The sequence below is a fragment of the Mizuhopecten yessoensis genome, unplaced genomic scaffold, assembly GCF_002113885.1.
Source record: "Mizuhopecten yessoensis strain PY_sf001 unplaced genomic scaffold, ASM211388v2 scaffold10479, whole genome shotgun sequence".
NCBI classification, from domain to species: domain Eukaryota; kingdom Metazoa; phylum Mollusca; class Bivalvia; order Pectinida; family Pectinidae; genus Mizuhopecten; species Mizuhopecten yessoensis.
In genome coordinates, this window is record NW_018408567.1 from 689123 (window position 1) to 717037 (window position 27915).

The 27915-nt window shown below is 36.0% G+C and overlaps 1 protein-coding gene across 1 annotated transcript in view; it reads right to left on the bottom strand.

Annotated features, from left to right (window-relative positions):
• Positions 1-27915, bottom strand: part of LOC110460761 (sodium/glucose cotransporter 4-like) — a 34968-nt gene that overhangs the window by 5288 nt on the left and 1765 nt on the right. Inside the window, exons 2-15 of the mRNA XM_021513876.1 lie at positions 21290-21358; positions 19549-19653; positions 18114-18173; positions 17668-17772; positions 17428-17533; positions 16463-16543; positions 15838-16043; positions 15247-15382; positions 9164-9271; positions 7771-7921; positions 3590-3758; positions 3199-3420; positions 2012-2270; positions 952-1153 (exon numbers count right to left, since the gene is read on the bottom strand). Of these exons, the coding sequence (XP_021369551.1) occupies positions 952-1153; positions 2012-2270; positions 3199-3420; positions 3590-3758; positions 7771-7921; positions 9164-9271; positions 15247-15382; positions 15838-16043; positions 16463-16543; positions 17428-17533; positions 17668-17772; positions 18114-18173; positions 19549-19653; positions 21290-21358 (1979 nt within the window). The remainder of the gene's footprint in view (positions 1-951; positions 1154-2011; positions 2271-3198; positions 3421-3589; positions 3759-7770; positions 7922-9163; positions 9272-15246; positions 15383-15837; positions 16044-16462; positions 16544-17427; positions 17534-17667; positions 17773-18113; positions 18174-19548; positions 19654-21289; positions 21359-27915) is intronic.

Consider the following 27915-nt stretch of genomic DNA (forward strand, 5'->3'; position numbering starts at 1 on the left):
GTCGAACACGAGGAGAGAAAGAGGCCACAGAAGGCCCTTGGACGGGGAGGTCAAAGTAGATAAGCGTATCTGCATAATTAAGACATGTGTCTTTCGTCTGTGTGCATTCATCGAATGTTAATTGCTCTTGTATTTCAATGAAAATGAAGGTTCAAATAAAGATTCTAGCCATCGATGTATGTTAATAATAATAAAAACCTGGTTCTGCATGGACAGGTACTAAATTATCGCGGCCACAACGCATTGGTATGAATATATTTCAAGCCCACAACTTGGTTCGGGTGTATTTTGTAACACCGATTTGCATCAAACATAACCGCCATCCTAAAAATAAACTTTATTTTGAACTTGAAATCCAGTTCTACTGAACTGAATTTGGAAATGAAACTTAAACTCAAATTGAATTTGTTCCAAATAAGCAGTTCATTTAACCAGCTTTCAGTAATGTTAATTTTAGTACGGTCAGAGTGATTGCATATTATTGGAAGGTGCCATATTTTAGTGCCTTCCTCAATGTCTTTTCATCGTTTTGTCATTTAATTTGGCTATGAACATGCACGTTAAGGTCCTATGTGCCCCTAGTTTTAAACGAAACAGTGAAAATGAAAAAAATGTTTTTGATGAATTACATTGCCACCGGATACAATTGCGTATTCTATGAAGGGGTGATATCATTTAATATTTTATTGACTCGTTCATATACCTGATCAAATCCGACACGATATATCTCTCATACATAATAATAAGTTTTTTTAAATTTTCAAACAATAAACACGTTCTTTCCCGATCGCTTATTTTGATGCCCGCGCAATGTATCCAATCTATTGTCCTGTAAACAACAAAAGACTCTTTGTTCCCACTGAAATCAGAAAATACATGTATGAGCATTAGGCTGAACGTATTCTTAATTTGTTTCTATGTTGTGAATACTGCAATGATTCATTGATCTACGCGAAGTAGATGAAAAAGACTAATGCTATCCCCATTAAGAGAACGGATAGAACATTAGACGTTATTTTCCATCGGCGATTTTCCTCCACGGACAACATATCCTTGCGCTGTATCTGATGGGACGAGAGGCTCTCCCTGTTACGGTCAATTCCACACACCCAATTCACCACGTGGCATGCCCAGCTGGGACAGTTAGTGCCATCTGAAAGATGATTTCAATATGTTATTATTAATGGTCATCATTCTGTTATTTATCTCACCGTAGCTCATAGGACTGATGTTTAAGGATTGACTTGAATATATTTTTTGTGTTATGGAGCTATAACACAAAAAACTGGAGTGTACTCTCATCATCAACCGCTTCGTGGTTTATTTAGAGTACACTCCGTCTTTTGTGTTATAGCTCCATAACATGAAAAACATATTCAAGTTAATCCTTATAATTTAATCTACTATACACAATTCCTGAGGAAATCCACTTTTATTGATAGACTCTTTTCTCTTAGAAATTATTACGCCGCTCTATCAGCCAATCAAAAGCGACGTTACAAACGGCAATGTCATTTGTTTACGTAATGGGCAAATGAAAATGCTTGTTACAAGCAAGATTAAATTGTATAATTGGAAATAAAAAAATGATAATATGAGCATTTTAATTACGGTTCCGTCAGCTGCTTTTCTATGCGGACTGATAATTGGTGTTTGATGGGTACAGAACCAATGTGATATGAATAAATAGTTAAACAATTTCAAATTGTGAAGATTACGATCTGACTCTACTTTCGCATTTGCATACTTAATTATAACACATTTGTTTCTCTATACCTCTGGGTAAAGATAAAGAGGTTAACTAACTCGTGACTCCTCTTACATCTCAAGTATAACCTACTCGATTCAAAACGAGACTGTATCAAGTTAAAACATTGTTTATGCTATAACACCAAGTATATAAAGATGACGTTACGTCATATCCCGATAGTTTAATTCACACTGTAATAAATAACGAGATGAGAGTGAATACAGCTATATAGCAGTATGGGTGAATTACTGATATACCAACCATTGTTTGAGTTGTCTGACTTATCTTCTGGAATGTTTTCGTCAATCTTGTGTGACTTGTCATCTGGGTTGTGTGATTCGACGTTCCCGTTGTTTACGTCGTTTTGCAGCTGCCGGCTTTCCTCGACTTCCAGTAACTCGTGTTCGCATTTGTCAGTACCGTTAGAATGCTTGTCCTTCCGACGTTCTAGCTTTTCCCACGTGGTAATGTCCAAACGCTTCTCCTTACTGTGTCTCGTCCAGAAAGTCAGACGGTATAGCTGTTACCGTATTAATCATACAAAATATAAGTTAGTGTGTGTCATTTTCTAACATCTTTGCTGGATTTCCGTCATTGTTATGGTACACTGAGGTAGATATATAAATATATATTATAAAAAAGGGATTAAATGTCCATGTGAAGGAAGTAAATATAGAAAAAATAAGATTAACGACCGACTAAAAAACTAGCTGCTTTCACCCTTCACAGGGCTCTTCAGATTTATTCAAAAGAACAACGTCGTGACGTCACAATTACATGTCATCACACTACAAAAGTAACGTGACGTCATGAAGTATTAAAACCAAGTCTCAACAGGCCACAGTAAAATTTTACGCTAAATTGTCCACCAATCTTGTGTACTTGGTGACGTCATAAATTATATTTAATTCCAACACAAGGACTTCTCAATGTTTTCTTTATATCTATATATATATATATGCAACCTAAACTTGTCCACACTGTTTGAATTACTTCTTTGCCCCATATATATATATATATAGATATAGGGGATACTTATTGGTTTCCCGTTGATTACCATATACATTTCACAGGACAGAACATCATTATTTTTTACAAGTGGGAACCAAGATCAGTGTTCCTGGGGAACAACTTCTTTCCAGATATGACCGGAGCGCCAACCTTGGATGAATTCAAGGCGAGGTTGTCAACCAAACAGAAGTAGATAGACACTGATGTACAATGACCTTTTTTGAAATTGTCATTATTTTATATTTAAGTACAGGCCACACATGTGCAATCAGTGTGATATCCAATAGGACGTTGCTGATTACTGACCAGAACTAGAAGCATGAGAGGGTTTATTTGTGTACCAAAATCGACGAAATGGTCAAATGCTGCACTAGATTTAAAAAAGGTGTTTCCTTATTAGGTACTACGAGGGTGTTATACGCTGTACATATACTCACACAATGAGCAGGTAACGGTTTGGTCAGCAAACTGATGACTATGGCCGTGAAACCAGTGAGGAGGAACAAGAAGCATGAGAAGTAGAGGTAATGGAAGTCCTTGATAACGCTGGGCCGGGGGTCGGGTCCGGGGTCACCACACTTTGGCGTGGTGTAAGAATACTGTACTATAAATCGTACCATCCCCATGGTCATGCCCGTCACCATACCGAAAAAAGCTCCCTGCAATGGCCATAAAACTTCATATTTACATAACTTTTCAAAGCGTACATTTTTTACTTCAGCAATCAACTATTAATGTTATTTGATTTGGTCGGATAAACAAATGAAAAAAAACCAACAATATATTTTTCATTGATGAATTGCTATTCAACTGAAGTCGCGCACTTACCTTCTCGTTGAGGCGTGTCCAGAAAATTCCGAGAAGGAAAATACAGCAAATCGGTGGCTGTGTGAAGCTGGAGACCTCCTGTATGTACACAAACAATTCACTTCCCTCCGACGCCCGGATGACAGGGATCCAAATGATACTTATGACCACCAGCAGAAGCACGGACACCCTGTGTCAGAGAAGGGTGTTACAACATATAGCATTGGATTTTGGACAAGGATTCTCTGTGTTCTGTAATTAATGTATTGTTTTGGATTTCCTGATCTATTAAATGGAAAACCATGTGTCTGATGTAACATAACAGTATTATGTATTGTCTCCGGCTACGGATTATATGTGTATTGATAGAGAAACAATCGAAGTTAAATACACGACATATATTAGAGTTAAAAACCTCCCGAATATTAAATTCAAGGAAGGTAAATCTATGGTCTAATTTCTAGTATATAGGATTGTTTAAACACAGGCACTTATTTGAGAGTAGTCAAATAATCGCTTGAAATGTTAAGTAAAGGGATGCTAGTAGTTGAACTCATGCTGTTGGTACACTGATAGTAGACAGCAAAACTATAATTAAATTTAGTTTTAACTTGTGATCTGTGTTAAGTATTAGATTGCAGTGACATAATTGGTATATAATGTGCTCAAAATGATAATTAAACCATGATTGCTACATCACAAGGTACTGAAATCCCTCATCTTGGAGGATATCCAGAATATTACTTTAAAGAGTCATACATTCTTCTTGGTGTCACTTCTGGGAATACTGAAACCGTGTAAGTTATGTTAGAAGAAAGTTTAACCAGAGGCTGGATGAAATGATGGAAGTTACTCTAAAATAGAGGAATCTTTTTTGGGGGGTGGGGGTTGGAATAACTTTAAAGGACAAGATGTTGCTTACGTAAGAGAAAAATGACTTATTTATATCACTTAATGATAAGGAAATCTTAAGGGGATAGTGAAATGTTTATATTACTTTAGAAGGTAGTGAAATCTCCTAGCTTACTTTGGGGATAGAAACTGTTTTTATTACTTTAGAAGGTAGTAAATCTCGTATGTTACTTTTGGGATATTGAACTGTTTATTTTATTTTAGAAGGTAGTGTAATCTGTATGATACTTTGGGAATAGTGAACTGTTTATATTAATGTTTATATTACTTTAGAAGGTAGTGAAAGCTCGTATGTTCCTTTGGGATAGTGAACTGTTTTTATTACTCTAGAAGGTAGTGACATCTCGTATGTTACTTTTGGGATAGTGATCTGTTTATTTTACTTTAAAAGGAAGTGAAATCTCGTATGTTACTTTCGGGATACTGAACTGTTTTTATTCCTTTAGAAGGTAGTGAAATCTCGAATGTTACTTTGGGATAGTGAACTGTTTATTTTACTTTAAAAGGTAGTGAAATCTCGTATGTTCCTTTGGGATAGTGAACTGTTTTTATTACTCTAGAAGGTAGTGACATCTCGTATGTTACTTTTGGGATAATGATCTGTTTATTTTACGTTAGAAGGTAGTGAAATCTCGTATGATACTTAGGGGATAGTGAAATGTTTATATTACTTTAGAAAGTAGTGAAATCTCGAATGTTACTTTGGGATAGTGAACTGTTTATTTTACTTTAAAAGGTAGTGAAATCTCGTATGTTGCTTTGGGGATAGTGAACTGTTTTTATTACTCTAGAAGGTAGTGACATCTCGTATGTTACTTTTGGGATATTGAACTGTTTATTTTATTTTAGAATGTAGTGTAATCTCGTATGATACTTTTGGAATAGTGAACTGTTTATATTACTTCAGAAGGTAGTGAAATCTTGTCTGTTACTTTGGGATAGTGAACTGTTTATCTTACTTTAGAAGGTAGTGAAATCTCCTAGCTTACTTTGGGGATAGAAACTGTTTTTATTACTTTAGAAGGGAGTGAAATCTCGGATGTTACTTTGGGGATAGGAACTGTTTTTATTACTTTGGAAGGAAGTGAAATCTCGTATGATACTGTGGGGGTAGTGAAATGTTTATATTACTTTAGAAAGTAGTGAAATCTCGAATGTTACTTTGGGATAGTGAACTGTTTATCTTACTTTAGAAGGTAGTGAAATCTCCTAGCTTACTTTGGGGATAGAAACTGTTTTTATTACTTTAGAAGGGAGTGAAATCTCGGATGTTACTTTGGGGATAGTGAACTGTTGTTATTACTTTAGAAGGTAGTGAAAGCTCGTATGTTCCTTTGGGATAGTGAACTGTTTTTATTACTTTAGAAGGTGGTGAAATCTCGTATGTTACTTTTGGGATATTGAACTGTTTATTTTATTTTAGAAGGTAGTGTAATCTCGTATATACTTTGGGAATAGTGAACTGTTTATATTACTTTAGAAGGGAGTGAAATCTCGGATGTTACTTTGGGGATAGGAACTGTTTTTATTACTTTGGAAGGAAGTGAAATCTCGTATGATACTTTGGGGATAGTGAACTGGTTATATTACTTTAGAAGGTAGTGACATCTCGTATGTTACTTTTGGGATAATGATCTGTTTATTTTACGTTAGAAGGTAGTGAAATCTCGTATGCTACTTTGGGGATAGTGAACTGTTTTTATTACTCTAGAAGGTAGTGACATCTCGTATGTTACTTTTGGGATATTGAACTGTTTATTTTATTTTAGAAGGTAGTGTAATCTGTATGATACTTTGGGAATAGTGAACTGTTTATATTACTTTAGAAGGGAGTGAAATCTCGGATGTTACTTTGGGGATAGGAACTGTTTTTATTACTTTGGAAGGAAGTGAAATCTCGTATGATACTGTGGGGGTAGTGAAATGTTTATATTACTTTAGAAAGTAGTGAAATCTCGAATGTTACTTTGGGGATAGTGAACTGTTTTTTTTACTTTAGAAGGTAGTAAAATCTCGTATGTTACTTTTGGGATATTGAACTGTTTATTTTATTTTAGAAGGTAGTGTAATCTGTATGATACTTTGGGAATAGTGAACTGTTTATATTACTTTAGAAGGTAGTGACATCTCGTATGTTACTTTTGGGATAGTGAACTGTTTACTTTATTTTAGAAGGTAGTGTAATCTGTATGATACTTTGGGAATAGTGAACTGTTTATATTACTTTAGAAGGTAGTGAAATCTCGTATGCTACTTTGGGGATAGTGAACTGTTTTTATTACTCTAGAAGGTAGTGACATCTCGTATGTTACTTTTGGGATATTGAACTGTTTATTTTATTTTAGAAGGTAGTGTAATCTGTATGATACTTTGGGAATAGTGAACTGTTTATATTAATGTTTATATTACTTTAGAAGGTAGGGAAATCTCGAATGTTACTTTGGGGATAGTGAACTGTGTATATTACTTTAGAAGGTAGTGAAATATCGTATGATACTTTGGGGATAGTGAAATGTTTATATTACTTTAGAAAGTAGTGAAATCTCGAATGTTACTTTTGGGATACTGAACTGTTTATTTTTCTTTAGAAGGTAGTGAAATCTCGAATGTTACTTTTGGGATAGTGATCTGTTTATTTTACTTTAAAAGGTAGTGAAATCTCGTATGTTACTTTTGGGATAGTGAACTGTTTATTTTATTTTAGAAGGTAGTGTAATCTCGTATGATACTTTGGGAATAGTGAACTGTTTATATTACTTTAGAAGGTAGTGAAATCTCGTATGTTACTTGGGGGATAGTGAACTGTTTTTGTTACTTTAGAAGGTAGTGATATCTCGTATGATACTTTGGGAATAGTGAACTGTTTATATTACTTTAGAAGGTAGTAAAATCTCGTATGTTACTTTGGGGATAGTGAACTGTTTATTTTACTTTAGAAGGTAGTGATATCTCGTATGATACTTTGGGGATAGTGAACTGTTTATATTACTTTAGAAGGTAATGGAATCTCGTATGATACTTTGGGGATAGTGAACTGTTTTTATTACTTTAGAAGGTAGTGCAATCTCGTATGTTACTTTTGGGATAGTGAACTGTTTATTTTACTTTAGAAGGTAGTGAAATCTCGTATGTTACTTTGGGGATAGTGAACTGTTTATTTTACTTTAGAAGATAGCGTAATCTCGGATGCTATTTGGGAGTAGTGAGCCATGTAATCTACAGATTGTTACTTTTAATTTTAAAGAATAATGAAACGGTTGTTGTTAGTGTAAAATTTCAAATATACCAACCTGCCAACAATCATGATCTCGAGTTCAGACGCGGATTTCCTGATCTTTGTCCAAATGTCCATGGCGATGATAGTACTGCTGCTGTTAAAGATTGAGGTAAGGGAGGACATCAGGCCGGCTAACATCACTGCCAACATCATTCCGCGCGCTCCTTAGTGTAGGCAAAGGCAACCAGTGATTAATATTTGTGTAAATCATGTATTGTTTGTTTCTATAAACTGAAGCTAATCAGCCTCAAAACAAAACATGTACAGCTAAGGACCTATGAAAGTCAACATATGAAATTTAATACTGTCCAGTAATTGAGAAATAACAACATTAAACTGTCAAAATTCAAGATGGCTGTCTGGTGGCATTCCTATTTTCTGATAAGTCCAAAAATTCAACATGCATAGCAAGGGACAATGGAGAACCTGAACATTTGTTTTTAAAAAGATCTCACTAGTGTAGTGTCGGCTATCATGTTTTTCGGTCAGTCCCAAAATTAGCTCTGCATAATCAAAATCCATGGGCAACCTTCATACGAAATTTGATAAAGATCTTTCAAGTCATTTCTGAGAAATAGCGCAAACATGCTCTAATTCAAAACATTCAAGATGGTCCCCTTCCAAGCGAGAAATAGTAATGGTTATGCGGTAAATGATGAACGATAAGTCATGGTATGTTACGTGGTAAATAATGAGCGAGAGGTAGTGGTCGATAACTGGTGGTATTAAATGATGAGCGAGAGGTAGTGGTCCATAACTGGTGGCATGGAGTTAACAAGGACCGAGCGATAGTGTTACGTATGCACACTAGTTACAAGAAGTAAATGGTGAGCGAGAGGTGGTGGTATTTCAATATATAACGGCATACGAATAATGGCGAGCGAAAGGCATTACTGTGTTACCAGGTAGCATTAGGTTGATGACGAGCGATGAGTATAAATGTTTACCTGGCGAAATTAAATGGTAAAGAGAGAAGGATATTGATGTTTTACCTAGTGACATTAGGTTGATGAGTAACAAAGGGCATTTATGTTTTACCTGGGGGCATTAGGTTGATGACAAACAAATGACATTTATGTTTAACCTAGTGACATTAGGTTGATGACGAACAAAGGGTATTTATGCTTTACCTGGGGGCATTAGGTTGATGACAAACAAATGGCATTTATGTTTTACCTAGTGACATTAGGTTGATGACGAACAAAGGGCATTTATGTTTTACCTAGTGGCATTAGACTGATGACAAACAAATGGCATTTATGTTTTACCTAGTGACATTAGGTTTATGACGAACAAAGGGCATTTATGTTTTTCCTGGGGGCATTAGGTTGATGACAAACAAATGGCATTTATGTTTTACCTAGTGACATTAGGTTGATGACGAACAAAGGGCATTTTTGTTTTACCTGGGGGCATAAGGTTGATGACGAGCGACGGATAGGCTATGTTACTACAGCCGGTGGAACTGCCACACACCTCCATACAAGTTTCGGGATCGGAACAGGCGACTGTATCTGTCAACATGAAGCATTAATCTGTCAAAATAAATTGGTAAGAGGTGACATTTTCCTATATAACTTTCGTGCTGATGACCATTTGGTACACGTCACATTGAATTATCCGAACATAAATTCACCCGAGTACCTGGTTATCAAATCAAATGTATTCCTATATATTTGTTTAATAATTTGTGTAAATTCATGAATGATATTATCCGTCGAAAAATGAAGAGATAATTGGAGTGCGGAATGCACAAGTGTATTCGGTATGATAACTGAAAGTTTAAGTTTGAATATCAGACAACACTACTCTACGTATTATTCTCAATAAGTCACATAAGTATTGTGTGAGAGCTGTTCATCGGTTGTGTACTGTATAGCGCTTATATATCGCGGGGATTGTTTTGCATTTGACAAATATTACAAGCACAAACGTAATGACGTTATTGCAGCATACTGTTTGCAATATGAAAAACGGGTTCTCAGTTAAATTTGACTCCCTCTGAATAGGTTCCAAATGCAAACAAGCGAAATACGAGAGGAAACCAACCTTTCCTACATCCTCATTGGTTGGATCGTAATCACGTGGAGGTCAGTGATTTGTGATATTGACTTGGAGTGACTATTTTTATACACAGCAGGTTAATAAATTCACTTCATGACGTCAATTCAATTGAAACGTCACAATGCTCTCTGCCGAATGTAGTGCTTTCTCCGTACAATTTTCATACGTTTTATCCTGTTTAATGATTAAAACATTATATAGTATCTATTACAACAATTAAGGATTTTTGTTGAGGTGAATATGTAGTTACATGAACATGATAAAGTGATATTGACCTCAGCTTCGTCTCGGTCAATATCTCTGTCTCATGTTCATACAACCACATATTCACCTCCACATATGTCCATAATTGATCAATATTGACCCCGCAGATTTCAAGTGCTATACAGTATTAACACGCAAATCATCTGAAAGTTTAACGTATCAATTGACAAGGGTTCTAGTGATTCTTGTTATACGGCTTATGACCGCCTTTATTGTTCCGGTCTATTTCCTTGTATGAAAAAAGTGTTCGTGGGAAAAGTTGTTGCTCGTTCTAAACAAGAAATGACACATAGGAATGGTCCATAAAATAGATTAATCACACACAATAGCAGGCACAGTGACACCGATAAATAAGACAGTTAAAAAGAAGGTAATGGAGCACGTTTATATTACATTTACTTATATACGACCGGACATGCGACTGTAGTTTTGCTTGGTGAAATCAGTGAAAAAGAATTTCATTGGCAGTGCGATTATCAAAATGTGTTCACCTACTTGTGCTGTCATGGGAAATGATTTATGATACACGTGGTCTTGCTTCTCATCTGGATGTTTGCTGTCGTTAAACACACATTTTATTTCGCTACATTTGTTAGTGAACTACGTCTTGTAAACCTTTAAGTTTGCCATTAGATTGATAATGTTTTGTACAGTGTTTTTGAGCGGACCCCATTCCTGGCCCATTTTTCTGTTTATCTTTAGACAGAGCTTACCACGACTGACATTAGAAACTTAACAAAAAATGGTCATTTTCAGACTCAAAGACGGTGTTTTGCGCAAAAATCAGAAATGTATTGACCAATATGGACGCTATATAATAAGCGCGGCGATTAAGATTTCACGACCGTGACATTTTCCATTCCTGTAAGTATTATTCTTGTTTTACCAAACTACGGTGTTTTATATGACTTAGGCGATTCGGTAATTCAAGGGCATGCTCTGGACATTGGTGTTTCCTTGATAGATGTCGACGGCTGGCGGACAAACGTACAACACAAAATTTCATACAATTGTGGGTTAATGAAGAGTATAGTGACGTTTTATAGTTACCATCATGATATCCTAGAAAAAAAAATCATATTTCCCTGTGCAATATTAACGTCAATGTTTTTGTTATGTGTCTTCAGCCCAGTTCTTAAGTCGAGGACGCGGTATTACTTGGATTTGACCTAGATATACGAGGCGGATGTCGTTGATGAAGCAAGAGATGCTAAGGTTTCCGGAACACCTGGTCTTATTCTCATTGAACCTGAGAAATATTTAGTTGAAACAGTATTTCATTCAAAAATCAAACAAACTTATTAGTTACACAGGATTTCAGAAGGATGGGGAAAACGATCATTGAGCTTAAATCGATTCCTCGCAAAAAATACATTTACAGGCAAAAGTTTCTTCAAAACCTGGACATCTTAATAACTGAAATATGAATTGAATAAAGATCAGGTTTAACATATAACATATCCACCCACCCACTCATCCATCCATTCATCTCACACATAATTCTTTGCATACTTCACAATATAGTGTATTTAAAATATGACCAAAATTAATAATCCCTTTCAATTCAAAACTGTATGTGTTTAACACAAGGGTTCAACGACAAATGCTGATAAAGTTCAACTTTATTGCAACTCGGGTACAAGGGTTCTCACTCGGTCTAGGTCCTTTACGTGATCTGTCTGTCATAGCTGACTGTCTGCATCGCTCTGAATTAGCCTAGTTAGCGTCTCGTATATCAAATCGCTATGAAATAAACATATACACGTATAAAGTTTAACGTTATCATTCTGCATATCTTTCCTTACGACCTGTCGTACCACCCTATCTGTCGGTCAAGTTCGACTCAATTAGAACGTATGATGTTATAGCATTTATCGCCGCTAAGCTATAGTTTTTCATCTCTGAGAAATATCCGAATCCTGGACAACAGGTATGTTAACCCAAATAAGTGCAATTTGCTCTCCTGACATTTCACTTGTCCTATAACTTATCGAGATCAAATCGTCCAAATAACACTATCTTTTTGTATACGACTTTTCTGGTGGATATTATTTTGTTACATATAGCCGCAGTATGAGTTAACAGTTAACGGTCAAAAATGTGCATTTGAACAAACCCCATCTTTTTTGGTAATCAGGAGAAGTCGATTATAATGCTACAGTGACGGACGCCAGGCCATCGCATAAGCACGCGATAACTTCGTGTCAATTGACTTAAAATCGAACGATTCAATATGCAAGACCGAAAACTGTCTTACTTATCACCAACCGATGGCGTGCCACACGAAGTACATGTCCAAATATTATTCAGAGACACGTTTACTAACAATTGTATTGCTAAATTTTCTAAGGACATGCGAACGAATTACGATAACCTCAGAAGCTTCGGCATTGTTGTATAAACATGACTTTTTTTGTTTTGGAGACATATGTGCTCTGTACTTTAAACCATATATTGGACAGTCAAAGTTCGACCCAAACCGCTGATCTCGTCGAGCTGTAGGCTTTATACATCAATGGTATGTCCAGGTACAGATAGTTGATTTGATATCAGAAAGGCTCAAAGCTGAGTTAGTTGATTCCACATTGAATCATTCACATCACTTGTCTTGCTTGTTGTAAGCAAAATTTATTAATTTCTGCTGATTATTCTGTGTTATAAATTCATGCTTTAAAGTTTGTGCTCATGTATTTTGTAAGTTAACAGATAAAGGACATGTTCAACTGTTCATTGTTCCTCCAAACCAATCAAATTAGTTAACCTCTCCCACCCACCCCAAGCAGTTATATATAAATTGTTTAGATTGTGTCCCATTTTTCAAAGACTGTCCTATATGTTAATTTAGACCTGGTGGTAAAGAATCTTGCAATCCATGACCTATGTGTACTGAGCATATCATTACATGTACGATGTCACTAATGTGTACTTGGCTTATCATAACATATGTATATAACTTAATTGCTAATATGAACGTCGTTTATTTGTATACAACTGTTTGTATATAATTTAGCTACGTACATTTGTATGTGTAGAAAGTTAATTAATACCTGTATATAACTTTGTTATGAATGTATGGTTAAATTTATTATTATATGCAAATAAAAGGAAAAAAAGAATACAACAAAAGAATACCGAAGTAATAACAAAACGATTATTTGAACTCAAAATCGAAAAAACTGGAGCAAAATATGAACACAATAGAGATTCACAAGGAGACCATTGAAGAGGACAAGGAAATTAAGATCTTGTGCTACGAATGGGTAAGCGTTTTCTTTTTCATCGACGACAATCATCCTGTGAATCTAGGTGAAACACAAGTAATGTCACGTCCTTAAGCGAAAACTGGGATCGGGACAACACAACTTCAAAGCATACTAATGACAATAATAGAACAACAACGACTTTCATATTAAACAAAGATATGAAGATATATCATTATTCCAAATAAAATAATGATGGTAAACATAAAACTTGTCCATACTATTCATCTATCAGCATCTGTGGAAACCCTGTGTCGCAAGTTTGTCCGTCAGCAGTCGACATCTGTAACGAAATCTTGATATTCTAAACAGGCTTGTGAATACCGAATCAACTGTGACATGTAAACACCATAGATTTGGAAAACAGAGATGTTACTAACAGGAAAGGGAAAGGTAACAATAGGAAAATCGAAATCGTCCCAACTTTCCGTCTTTGTTGGTCATGTTGTATATAAAGATCGAGGGAAGTAGCTTAAGTAAACGTGACTGTATTGTCCTTTATTTCAAATAAAGAAGAGTATATTCGATCAACATGGTCAATAAATGTCTTGTTATTTAAAGACAGTACACCGGCAATATATTTGATTGTGGAAAATGAAGGACGTGGCTAGGTTTTTGTTACTTGTCCTGCTTATATTCAGCCTTATATAAAAACGAAAACAAGTCGGTCAGAAGAGGGGCAAAGTTTGTTTCCATAGGAATGCAAAGTTTACTGGACAGTCTTGCCACCGTATGCAACAACGTCTTTGACCACCAGAAGATCGCTCATGTTCACAATTGTATTCCCAGTATATATTAGTTTGGCCTTTGTGTTTCCCCAAAATTATGCTGCAAAATAGTTTGAGAGAAAGCTCTTATAATAAGAGAACGATGGCGTTTCTTCGGTTCAGTAGGTAAGAAGAAAATTTCTGACAGAAAAAAAAGATTTTGAGGGAAAAACGTTCAAGATTGATAGAGTTTTTCAGAAACTTCATTACATTTATTAAGGTTTGTAGTATATGTGTCTCAAAGCTGTAACCCTGATTTAATGGTATAAAGAATGATAGTAAGAAATTTGGATAAGGGCTTGGCGGTGTCTTCAATATGAAATTATTTATAAAGAATCAAGTAAAAAGATTGAGATTGTAATACAGAGGTATGATAAGGGAGTATTTTGTCTTTTGAAATAATTGGAAAATGCATGTGTTGAATTTCCTTGGTTATCAAGCAAGCCAATTTGTTTTGCAAACAGCAAATGTAATAACTATTTCAAACGTAGATGAAGTTTAAGATACTTTGTCTGACGAACAAATACATGATGCAGATGTGACCCACCATGAAAGTGAATCCAAGTCGTCATGCTCCTGTTCTACCCGCAGTCAGGCATTATCATCAACCGAATCGATCAGAATCTTGAAATTGAAGTTGACAGTAGGAGGCCAAATACCTAAGACCCTCATGCAATGCTCTCGTTGCTTGCAGTATATAGATATTTAGATCGCCTGTTCTACGTATCCAGCAAGACCATAGTTGTATGGGGATATAGAGCAAGAACATGCTGAAGGAAGTGTTAGTCTTAGGTAATCTAAATGCATCTGTTTTAGCATTTGCTTGTACTATAAAAGCTAGGAAGCAATGGGTTTAAACAGTAAGGATGACTTGGGTAGTTTTGCATCTGAAGTACGATGATATGTTACCTTCGACAGAATTTTGATTTAGGATAAATTAACCACCAATGCGTAGTTACTTTCTAAATAAATTATACAATTCGTAACCTATGTGTAATTGGCATATGTTTACATTCATATACCATAGTTAATAATATGTACTTAAAATATTGAAAATATGGTCGAATGTTCAACTATGACAGGGCTATACAGGGATCAAACGGTATTCTCCATATCTATAGGTGTACTACATACCTGGAAACAGTATTCGAGCAATCATCCCCGGGAATACAAACAGAAACAGAGGTAGTACCTTCAGGAACCCGCAGACTATGGTTCCGGCCTTGGCGTGGTCAATCGACTTGGCTGCTAGAGCTCTTTGTACAATTACCTTGAAGAGTCGGAGGGTAAAGATAGAGAATAAGTAGTTTGATCACTAATTAGTAAAAACACATGAAATGTCACATTGGTGAAGTATAATCCCATATCCTATAAACATTCCACAGGAAAGAACAATGTGAACGTGCAATTTAAACATTGTCAAACTTCTCTAATATTGACAAGCATCGGTTCTTATAACACATTCTTAGTGGCTTCGCTTTGAAAATGTTTGAGAGGAACTACAAGCAATAAATCATCTTTTTTTCATAAAACCCCCAAATTAACTATGTTGCGCTATGATACTCCTTTAAATAAAAGCTGTTTGTCTCTGTCACCTTATAATCGATTTTCAAGTTACATTTTTAATACATATCAGGTTTTTATTGGGTAAAACACATTCAAAATTGGCACATCTTATGCATCAATATATCTGGTCACTGCTATAAAGTATATTGGCGGATTTACCTGGTCGGAGCACCAGTACCATATGGAGTTGATGGACAGACCGATTATTCCAGGCCATGGAAGATCACCTGTGCTCGGACTGCGGAACAAGTGCATGAAATCATCACGTGGAAGTCCACACGTCGAGTTACTCGTTGTTGTATTGCTGGCTACGGCATAGGGATACTTTTCAACCATACCGTTGAATCCTCCGACCTCCACAAAACCTAGAAATATGTTCGACTCGTTATAAAGTGTATTAATGAATGTTTTACTGCATAGCGTCAATAATTTGGAAGTTTGACCCCGTGACCTTGCGCACAGAACACGCATTCGGAAGATTGACGTTGTGACCTTGTTCCAGGAGCACACACTCGGACGTTGAACGCCCATAAATTTGTGTGAAGAACGAACATAGAAGTGAAATTCCATGACTTCGTTCGAGAACAAGCATTTGGAAATATGAACCCATGACCTTAATCCAGGAATACTAACTCGAAAGTTTGATCCTGTAAATTTGTTCAAGAAACACAAACTCTGAGGTTTTACTTCAGGAATTCAAAGTGCTATACAGTGCATTGTTGCACGTGTGCTGAATTGGTAGTAATAGTGTTGCCTCGTTACGAGACGTCTGTAACAAACCTACTGAGAATCATAAGGGCCGTCGCTCCGATGATCATAATGATGGTTTGTATAAAGTCTGTCCATACCACAGCCGTCAGCCCTCCTACAAACCAAAGATGTAATACCTGTCATATACTATTACATTAATAGTACGCATTTTGAGTTTATTAACATGCAGTCTGATTAAAATTATATGTTTCATGGCTTCGTTAACTTCGTACTATGCCTGAACATCTGAGTGTGCCGCGGTCAGGGTCACGTTCAGGTGACCTTTATATTCATAAATACTAATTAAATTTTGACCAATCAGAGACCCTCTTTCAAAAGGGCGCTTGGAGTTGTAACAAATATGGCGGACATTGATGAGAATGATGCGAAAGTTCTGAAGTTATTTGAGATTGATCGTCTGAAACCCGAACAGAAAAAGATATTCGAAGCTTTATTAGAGAAGAAAGACTGTATGGCGGTGTTGCCTGCGCAATTGGGTACGTTTTCCTTGGCGTCTAAGAACGTCAGTTCCCGCCGCCATATTTGTTTCGGAAAACTAATCTGTTCAATACCCCTCGCTAATTATATATCAACCATGACATTCCGATTCGCTGGCAAACAGCACGCCTCTGATTGGTTCATCTAAAGGTCACTTGAACGTGACCCTGACCGCGGCACATTCAGTATTCAGGCGGAGCCATGCAACAGAGGATTTTAAACAGATTGATTAACATGCTATTTTTTATTTTTATTTTTTCCCCGTTGTTTTTTCCTTTGTTTTATTATGTTTTGTAAACATATGTCACATTTCATAAACATTTTGAAATGAATCTGTAAATGTGCTGTGTTGTAAATTAAACAACCTTTTATTGAAGTTTTTTTTGACAATTTACTTATCAATGATAAACATCAAATATATTTTCTTACTGTACGTTTATGACATGTTTATGGACGGACTCTTAAGAATTTTACACAATTGTAAGTGATAATTCCTTTTACCTGTGATTGTAAAAATTGCTGCCACACTCAACAAGAGCAAGATGGACCAATACATGTCCCAGTGTAGCGATTGTTCGATAAAGATGGCGCCAGCATACAGGTCGGCCTTAATAGAAAACAACAAACAAATGACCAATAACTAAACATACATTCTTATTCACAACAGATATGCGAGTGTCCGTCCATTTGCTCTTTCAATGAAGAAATATTAGTCGACTTGAATGGGACAGACATACTTACCGATATTTTGGTGAATATGTACACAAGTAAAGCCAGCACTGCAAGCGACACCTGTATCCTTTGTCCACCAAACCTACACTTCAGATATTCTGGCATTGTGTAAACCTACAACAACACGTATACTGACACAATCAAAACCCCGGATTGATACGATAATGCACCAACCAGAACGTAGGAGACACCCAACCAAAAGGAAGGGCAAAATAATCACCGACAAATCTATCTGCAGCTCACCAGGAACGGTTTCCTTATTACAGAGCATAATTTATATTGTTCAAAAGGACACACCTATGCAGAAAATCATGTTACTGATAAGAACAAACATTTTTTTTTTACAATCGTTTAATTGTCATTTATTTAATTTTTGAGAATTTGAATAAAATATAACCAGAGTCAACATATATCGATTTACGGTTGATGAAGTTTCCTTTTGTCTTGATACTTACTCCGGAAGCTATATATACGGGCAGGAAGATGTATCCCAATAGCAGCATGATGTACAGGGCCTGGTAGATATAAAACGTACAGTAAATAATACAAATCAGCAGGTATACCATCTATACCTGGCTGACCCACAATTTAGTAACATTTTGTCAGCAAAGCATGATTCACATGGTTTCGTAAATATGAAATAAAGTTTGAAAACAACAATATGTGTACATGTATATAATAAACTAGTCCCACAGCATGACAACAGTGTTTGTTGTGGCATTTTTTGAGGAATGCAAAAGAACATGTTCACTTTAAATGCGATATCTATCATAAGACTTGACATGTGATATCAAACAGCAAGGTAGGTGATAAAATTTGCGGAATGAAGACTTACGGTTTGTCAAATAGTTTTGCAATATTACACTGATTTAAACCAATGGACCTTTTTGCTGTTAGGCAATGACGAACTTTAAAAGATATTGCTAAGTCAGTAGTACAAACTATTTGGAAATAAAGGAAGTAAATAGATGATACTTTTTATGATTGATTCTAACTAAACACAACTTTGTTTTTCAAATGTGTATAAGTAACAGTATGTCATCTGATATAACGGCATGTGACATATTTGTGTTTTTTTTTATTCGATCTGATTTTTTTCTCTGTGTGTTACATTTTCTTAATATACGCGACATTGTGTATCGGCGATTTTCAATGGTCAATAGTTCAGCTTGGATAACGTGTCTATGTGTGAGCACAGGCACTCAACGCCTGATTGAGTTGGACAGGAGAGGAGACAAAATTGTGTACATAAACAATACCTCGGCAAAATAAAACACTTCACGACCGGAAATGCCTTTATCGTGAGGCCAAGCGTGGGGTATAAATACGAAAATGTGCAAACAAGTATATCCGGTCTTCAAATAACTTTCATTTCAAAACGATGCAGCTATTTTAGAAACAAAACAGACATACTTCCAGCAGCAATAACCAAATAGTTTACGGAATTGCGTTGTTGTCTTCAAGTTTTGCTTAAATTACTCTTACGCTTTGCTTTGCTTGGACAGTATAAAAACTAATAAGCAATCTTTTGTAATAACTCGAAATCTGCTTTGCTGAATGCTTTTTTGTCCTGTGTCATATTATGCAAAACTAATAAGAAACAGACTGACAGGACATGATTATATTTGGAATATAACTTTCTGACATCCTGACACATGTGTATGTACCACATCGTTTTGAAATAAAAAATATATTTGGAGGTAGTTATTGGCATTTTTTTGTTTTTTTTCCCCTCGTACCTTTACCCCACGCCGGGCCTCATATTCAATACAATTCCGGTTAAGTAATGTAATGTCTTGAGTAAACAAACTTTTTTCTCCTCCTCAATCCCTCTCACCGACTTATCGCTGCAACCCTATAACATCTTTGGTAAATCGTGTATGTACTTACGTTGAGTTCGTAGAGGCCGATAGCTATGCCTGATGCTGCCCCTGAGCCTGCTAACCCCACAAAGTGTATACTTCCTATGTTACTGGCGAACAGGGAAGCCCCAACCTGTGTAAACAATTAAGAAGTCAAAAAAAGGTGTGAAAAAAATAGGCAGATTACACGATTTTCATAGGAAATTCACCTGTTAAAATGGTATTTTTTGCAGTAAATAAGGATATTCGGGTTGTGGTGTGGAGATCAACTTCTGCCACAGAGGTAGAAAAGAGATGAAAAACAAGTTATATATAACACATATGAAAAAGGGATATGTGGTATCTTGCTAAGGGGTTCTTCTTGGTGTTGTTTAAATATGAATCTTCCAAAATGGCAGAAAAAGGAAAAATATAGGAAGACAACAGCTTCATTTGATTGGTACACTACTCTGATTGATATATACATATATTTTATCTGATAAGCGACCCCGTAGGTGTAGACTGTAACTAGATATATTTTGAAAAATAAGCTGACCTTTTCTTTTCTTTATTTCATTTTTTTAAAGTTGTACTTCTTTGTTGCTTGACCCTTTTCGATGGGAAATCGTCCTAATAATTTACGCACTTTACAAAACGGTGTTATAAAGGTATTCATATCTTGAGCGTCAATCAAATTATGTATGACTCGATGTGTTATGAGCTTTTTACGCAGATCTTTATGGCTGTGTTGAAAGTAATGCCTTTCATTTTTTTTTTTACATTTATCATATATATATATATATGATGGCAAATTGCTCGACACATTTTGATGGGAAATCGTCCTTAACGGTCATGTTTTAAGAAAGTTAAACTTATCTAAAATATCAAACATCATATGCTTTCGTTAGTAAAGAGCTATATACACAGGAGTTAAATGATGTGTAGAAAGTGAAAAACCTATAAAACATTTCCTTCTTAATTTTACGGTTTATGGCTGCCGTGGACGACCTACAACAGGCCTTAACATCAATAAAAAAAAATCAGCGTTTGTTCTGTGAAAATAAATATACATGCAAGCGTACAAACAGGGAAAGCTTAAGACTTTAATTAAGGGTATCGATACGGTTAACGGAATTTCGGATAACAAATGAAATTGATTCTGGATAGGTCTCTTTCGAATGCGAATTTTTTATTCATGTTCATTTAAAACCCATGTCAAGAGATAGTGACGACTTGCACACACTTTGCATAATGGTCGCGCGTTTTTTTAATTTAATTATTGTAACTGTCAATAGATTTTCGCCCCATTTATGTTTCTATAAATATTAAACTGATTAGCAAGTTAGAGGTCTATATATATATATACAGAATAAGTACCTGTACAAGACTCTTTTGCTTGTATGACGCTTTTACAATAAACAAAAGTTCTTATCCTCTGTGACGTAGCTGAACCCAATTACAGAAAAATCAACACAATATGGTATTGTGAATATTTTTAGTAGCACAAAACAAAATGAAATATTCTTATATACTTGACTTGTATTTTGACTCTTTTGGCGTCTCTTTGTAATTGTTTTACTTTTTTTCTGTGATATAGCTTTACTCAATAAACGGAACGATTTGTGGAAATATTACCTACAAATGTATCATGTACAGGTTCATTATGTTAATATAAACATATGCTATTTTAATTTTATTGCAAATGTTAGGCTGCGAATGATTGCAATATTCCTTTTTCAGTAATTCAAACCTGTTTGATGTAGTGATAAGGACAATTAACACAGACTTACCAGGACGAAATGCATGTTTCGTCCAGCCAGGAAATAGCCTCCCGCACTGCCACGGTTCTTCCGGGATGTCTGCAGCAGAATAAAACAGGGGTTATATGTCATTTCAAGAGACAGCATTTCATATAGTTGAATAGATATACGCAATTGCAATCGTTTCGTTTTTAAAACTGACCACCCTGGAATAAATATTAAAAGAAGAACAGATACAAAAAAGATTGCTGTATGTGACTTGGTTAAGTTTTTAATGCGCAGTAGACCCCCCTTCTGCATCAATGCGTGCATAAAACACATTAACCATATACCCTTATTCTGAAAGTTTTCAGGAAGACGCAAAGTGTAGCCATAATGTAGCTTGCATCTTAAACACATTACCTGCAGCTATAGCCATAATTCTTTGAACCCATGCTCGATAATGTATGAATGAATGGCCACAGGTATAATACTCCGCTTGCATACACACTTGAAAAACGATACCAACAACTCTTTGACTTATGCTGATAAAATTTGGTTAACACGATTAGTTAAGGCACGAACTCTGTTCTGTTGAGGTTTAAAAGGTTATACACCTCAATGGGCTTTAATTCAAATTTAATAAACATGCTTATCTAAACACACGTGTAAACTTGAAACTTCAATATTTCTATCTCATTGACATACATTTACCTTTCTTTATACTGTGGATTTGGTAGCATAGCAGGTATGCTCTATAAGAATATTGCAAATACCTGTGTGCGCGCACACATACAAGAGGAAACCATATCTCATTACTTACCCTTTAAACAAATATTTTTACAATTGGGTTGAACATACCCTTTAAACAAAAAAAAAAAAAAATTGGGTTTAAAACAGAGTAGGTTATATTCTTCAAGAATGTTGTACGTGCGTGTGCATATTTGAACCGAAAGTAGTCATAGATGTTTATTTATCTGACAAATATTGAACTTATATGAAGCTGTAGCCGGTGCTGCCATATCGGCGCTCACAGCTAGAATTCTACAATTCTAGCACTGCCCAGCCAAGTACTCATTTACAGCTGAGTAGACTGGAACAAGCGGAGTAAAGTATATTGCTAAAAGATACAACACAGTGCTGTGGCGTAACTCGTACCCGCAACCCTTCGGTCACGAGCCCGGCGTCCTACCACTAGACTACCGTGCCTCAACATGTATCACATGTACAGCTGATGTATCTATCTCCTTTATTCTAGCGGCAAATATTGATAAAACAGAATAGGGTATCTGACTAGGTACGTTACACATGCAAACTTAAGGAAGTCATACCTCGTTAAACCTGTGACCACATTTGATGTGAATTTGTCTTTTGGAATAGGTGAATTTCTCGTCAAAATGCTAGTCATATCCCCAATATTTATGTGCAAGTACTATTATGTATCAAAATACGTGTAGCTATAAGGAACACTTAAAACTCTCTATATTTATATCGATGAACTATGAATATGCATGCATGCGTATCACTACCACTAGTACTTTGTATGTTTACCTATCGATACATTAAGCAAACATGTATTTCATGACCACTAGTACTCAATATGCTCATCCGTAGATGCATTTTCCACTACCACTAATGTATCAACGTATCTCATGTATTTAAACTGCCAGTTCCCTCTCTGTCTATATGTGTTGATGTATTAAGCATNGAATGAAATTATGAACATATAAAAAGACTTCCGAATTTGTGTCAAGCGACAAGTCTTCAATTACCAAATAAAAGCAAATCTAAATCACATGGTACCTCTAAACTCAAATCATTTACTCGCTGAAAAAGGATGTTTCTTTCATTACTATAACGGCGACATTGAAAGAAAAAGTGATAAACATTTTCGGGGATATGTGTCGTAAGCTCAACTAAACCTCTTTAATCGTTTAGGTATGATAAAGATAATTCAAACATGATTGACACGTTTATAACAGAGAAACAATGTATGATGCGTATACAATTTATGAGACATTTGACGAAAAAGAAATCCTCAAAATGAGCTCATGCATTTTATGTGCATTAATTGCTTCTTGAACATGTTTTACAGAATGTCTATTTAAATTATTTTATACATTATACGTGGCAGGAAAGGGATGTTTTTTTCGAACCGAATGTTTAAAGGATATACTACATGTACATATTTTAGCATATTACGAAGACAAAAATTTGAGGTATTTTGTGTCCGTATTTTCACTAGTATATATATTTGTACTCTATCGTTATAGTGTGTCCTTATAGAACTGAAGTTTACATTATTTTCCCAGATGTTTCTTTCTAACTGATTGCACGTATGCTGCATACGCGACCTTTGAATGATTACCCACTTTACAGTATAACTTCCTTGAAAACCAAGTACTTTAACTAACATCCGATATTTTATTTGTGTAGATATGAACACACCCCAACTCATAGAATAAATAGAAGATATTATCAATAGCAAGCTTACAAAAATGACACTTACCGTTTGAAGTCATGCATGTGGTAGGTTTTGGAGTTTCTTGTTACTTCACGGTGCTGTGATTAGGTATCCTGTTATTCTCATTGTAGAGGATTTCGTATTCGATCTTATATGTTGAGTGTTATAATAAATTTATTATTTACCTCCGTTTGGTAAGATCAACACAATACCTTATCAACCTTATCAACCGAAGGGCTATCATATTTCCCGAAGCCGATCGTCGATACTTGTATATTATTGGGTAGCAAAGTAAATTTTACGATACATTACAAATGTACGATGACCTTTGATGAACTTTATGTGACCTATATACGACAGTGTTCAGTCATGCGTTAAGGTGTGATGTGTAAGGGGGTTCGTTATATTACCAGGTCACTGCCTGGGATTTGAGATATCTACACCGTCCCTTTAGTACAATATATTAATGTATCGGATTTACTACAACTACATGCCGCCCGGGCATGCTAAAGCAACATGAAGATATTTACAGTGGTTATTTGACCACAACGTATCGTTAACCATACATATGTAAAGGCGCAGCTGCACCCACTGCTGTCAACAGTGTTGTTAGTACCGCAGTGGCGGGCGACAACAATGCGCGGTTGCTGGTCACCACGCCGCTCTGCCAGCTCCGCTACCAACCAACCGCGTCTCTAGATCTGTGTATATGTATACGTGCGAGGCTGTACACCAGGATGGATGGATGGATGACGGGTTTCGCGCCTACATGAATCCGCCCTTACGGGTTTCATCTCACTGACGGAAGTCAGTGTTCTGTCGGCGTGAGGGAAGTTGCCTTCCCTCGGGGGGTGGTTTGGAGTCGTCTATTCTATCCTATCCTTATCTTGTGGTATAATTTGGAGACGACTCCTTGGTCCGAAATGGTGTGTCTTGCTGGATGTTGTATCTGTGATTGTTGCTCCTTACTAATGTTTTTGTGTCGTTGAGGGGACTCGAAATTGGCCAATGTGGCTTATATTAGTGTATATATGTACTTAAAAAAGAAAAAAAATATTTGTCTATTTGTAAAGTGTATTTATTGCATATATTCCTGTTCTTATAGGGAGGTATATATATTATATTTGTTATGTACCTCGGGTCTCTTACTGCCGGTTGAGCCCGACAGTAGGGAAACGTCTCTGCTTCCGTTAGGTACAGTACTTTGTTTCCTTGTCAGATTTGGCCGGAGTTTGAGATTATCCGAGGGGTCCCTATGGTGTATGCAGATATTTACCCTTTATTCTCTGGTGTATGTCTTATTTAAAAAATAAATAAAAAAATAAAATAAAAAAAGGTTATTAGTATTTGGTCTTATGGGGGGTCTTTAAGTTGTTGGGCTTATACTATATTTGTTTTATTGGAATTTTTCTTATATATAAAAAAAGGGATGGGGAGATCACCGGTCGTATCATATCATGGCATTGGTCTAGGAGGAGGGCGTATCGTATCCAAGCTGTCCGTTTTTTATATCCTACTCTATTTTTTTTTTTTTTTTTATTTTGTTCCTATATTTTGGAAGTCCGTCGAATCATCGATAATAAGTGTAATCTAATCTATCCCTATCCTCTGTGTCGGCGTTAACGCGCCTACTCTTTCGACAATACACAGAGGGATTTTTTACGTGCAGGTTGGACCCTCCTACACGGGACACCGTTTATAGTCCCCTCCGCCGGACTGTGTGTTGTTGGTGAGTGGTTAGTATCATGCAGGTGGTAGTTAATCTTGTTTTTGGCGTCCATTCTTGTATCCGTTTCCAGTCTTGCACTTGATAAAAAAAACTTTTCTTCTGTATCAATGTTCTCTTTCTTATACAACTTTCCTTTAGCTTTCTTCTGTAACTGTTCACTTTTCTGACTTTTATAATTATTTGGTGAGTATTAGTATAAGATAGTTGTTGGTGATGAGACGGAATAGGTAGGTGTGACGAGTTGTGCATTGGTGAGAGTTATCAGTAGGTAGAGGAGAGTTGAGGTTGTGCAGATATGGGGTGTTGAGAGCGGGGCGGGGGTTTGTCGGGTTTGTGCATTGGGTTTTTATTTAGAGTTTTATTAGTGCTTATATAGTTATTAGATCGTCAGTTGAAGAGGGGGAGGGGTTATGTTGTTATAATTAGATGTATTTGGTGGCTCAATGGTCGAATAGGGGTTGTTTGAAAGGAAAAAAATAAATAAAATTAAAAATAAAAAAAAATCAGGTTCTAATGGGTATTGGATTGGAATTTATTTTATTGTGAAGGGGGTGTCATCAGGGAGCTATCGGGTTCGAGTGGTTGTTGTAAATATTTCGATCCTACCTGAGCTAGATTCTGTTCCGCTATATATGTTTGAATAAGCCGTGATAGAGGACCTGTTCGCTTTTGTAAGCTCGGTTTTGATTGGTTGTATGTCAAAAGTAGGGGGTGTTTTCTATGAGTTGGTTCGAGTGAATTTTCGATCCTACCTGAGCCGAACTGTGACCATGAAAGGGAGTGTGCCCAGTGGACTGTGGCCAGAAATGCTGTAAGAAATGGGAGATAATCAATCAGTGAGTAACGATGAAGTCAATACAGTGGAANATGTATCACATGTACAGCTGATGTATCTATCTCCTTTATTCTAGCGGCAAATATTGATAAAACAGAATAGGGTATCTGACTAGGTACGTTACACATGCAAACTTAAGGAAGTCATACCTCGTTAAACCTGTGACCACATTTGATGTGAATTTGTCTTTTGGAATAGGTGAATTTCTCGTCAAAATGCTAGTCATATCCCCAATATTTATGTGCAAGTACTATTATGTATCAAAATACGTGTAGCTATAAGGAACACTTAAAACTCTCTATATTTATATCGATGAACTATGAATATGCATGCATGCGTATCACTACCACTAGTACTTTGTATGTTTACCTATCGATACATTAAGCAAACATGTATTTCATGACCACTAGTACTCAATATGCTCATCCGTAGATGCATTTTCCACTACCACTAATGTATCAACGTATCTCATGTATTTAAACTGCCAGTTCCCTCTCTGTCTATATGTGTTGATGTATTAAGCATATGCATGCATCATTAAATTAATTTACTGATGAATAATGTATAAAACTCCAAGGGTGTACCAAGGGAGCTTGAAACACGAATCTTTTGATGAATACGACAAAATAAATTATCGACATAAAAACCATTTTGGGAATTCTGGATAACAAGTCTGAATATCATCTTTATGACGACATGATCATTCTGCTATTCTAACAAGTGTTGCATTTTGAGAACTCGGTCAATCGTGAGGGATTTCTTTAAATTTATGCATAATGTTTTCAACATTTCCCAATTTTAAATTTTAAAGAGACAAATAAGGAAAGTTCACACGAGTTTTTGATTGGGAATATCATTTAATCCGACTTAAGATGATTCTCGATAAACCCAGGAACTCTCTCGTTATATATCGATACATTAAGCACATAAATGCATGCATTTTAGTACAACTAAATGTAAAAGTATCTCCACGGGAAGCATGGGAGAGATATGGGTACCTGTTCATGACTATCACTGGTTTTCACGTGTGTGTGCAAGCGCAGATGCGATGCGATACCTGATGTCGTTTATACAGTATAAGTCATAGGTTACACGAAATTTGTCTATTTCCGCAGGTAAGGTTGTTATGATACATTATACAAGGTTCACATATGTGATTGTGATTCAACAACATATGTGATTCATTAGGGCTACATGTTTCGTTTTCCTGAAAGTTGGAGTTACACAGTAAGGGTATACCCTACTTTCAACACAGTGATGCATTAAGCACACATGTTTCTTTGGTTTTTGTGGTTTTGAACCTTAACACACGTTGATACAGAACAGACTCACAATGCTCGGTTTTGCTTTTATTCCCAAAATTCGATCACATTTAGTTTGAAATTGGAACAATGCAGTGACAAAATATTTTCATTCTTTCCGGTAAATATCTCAGATATATTTCATCGAGCTGGTGAACATTAAATTATTGGGAAAACAAGGAGAGTGTTCATCTTACGAGTTAAAACAGTTGAAACTGGTATTGATGGCAAACAGATGAACGTTTTTTATTATTGACTCTGTAAATGACGAACATGTTACCGAAGTGAGGGAAATTATTGTCTATCATGAATGGTTAGTCAAACGAGACAACATGAAGGCATTCGATT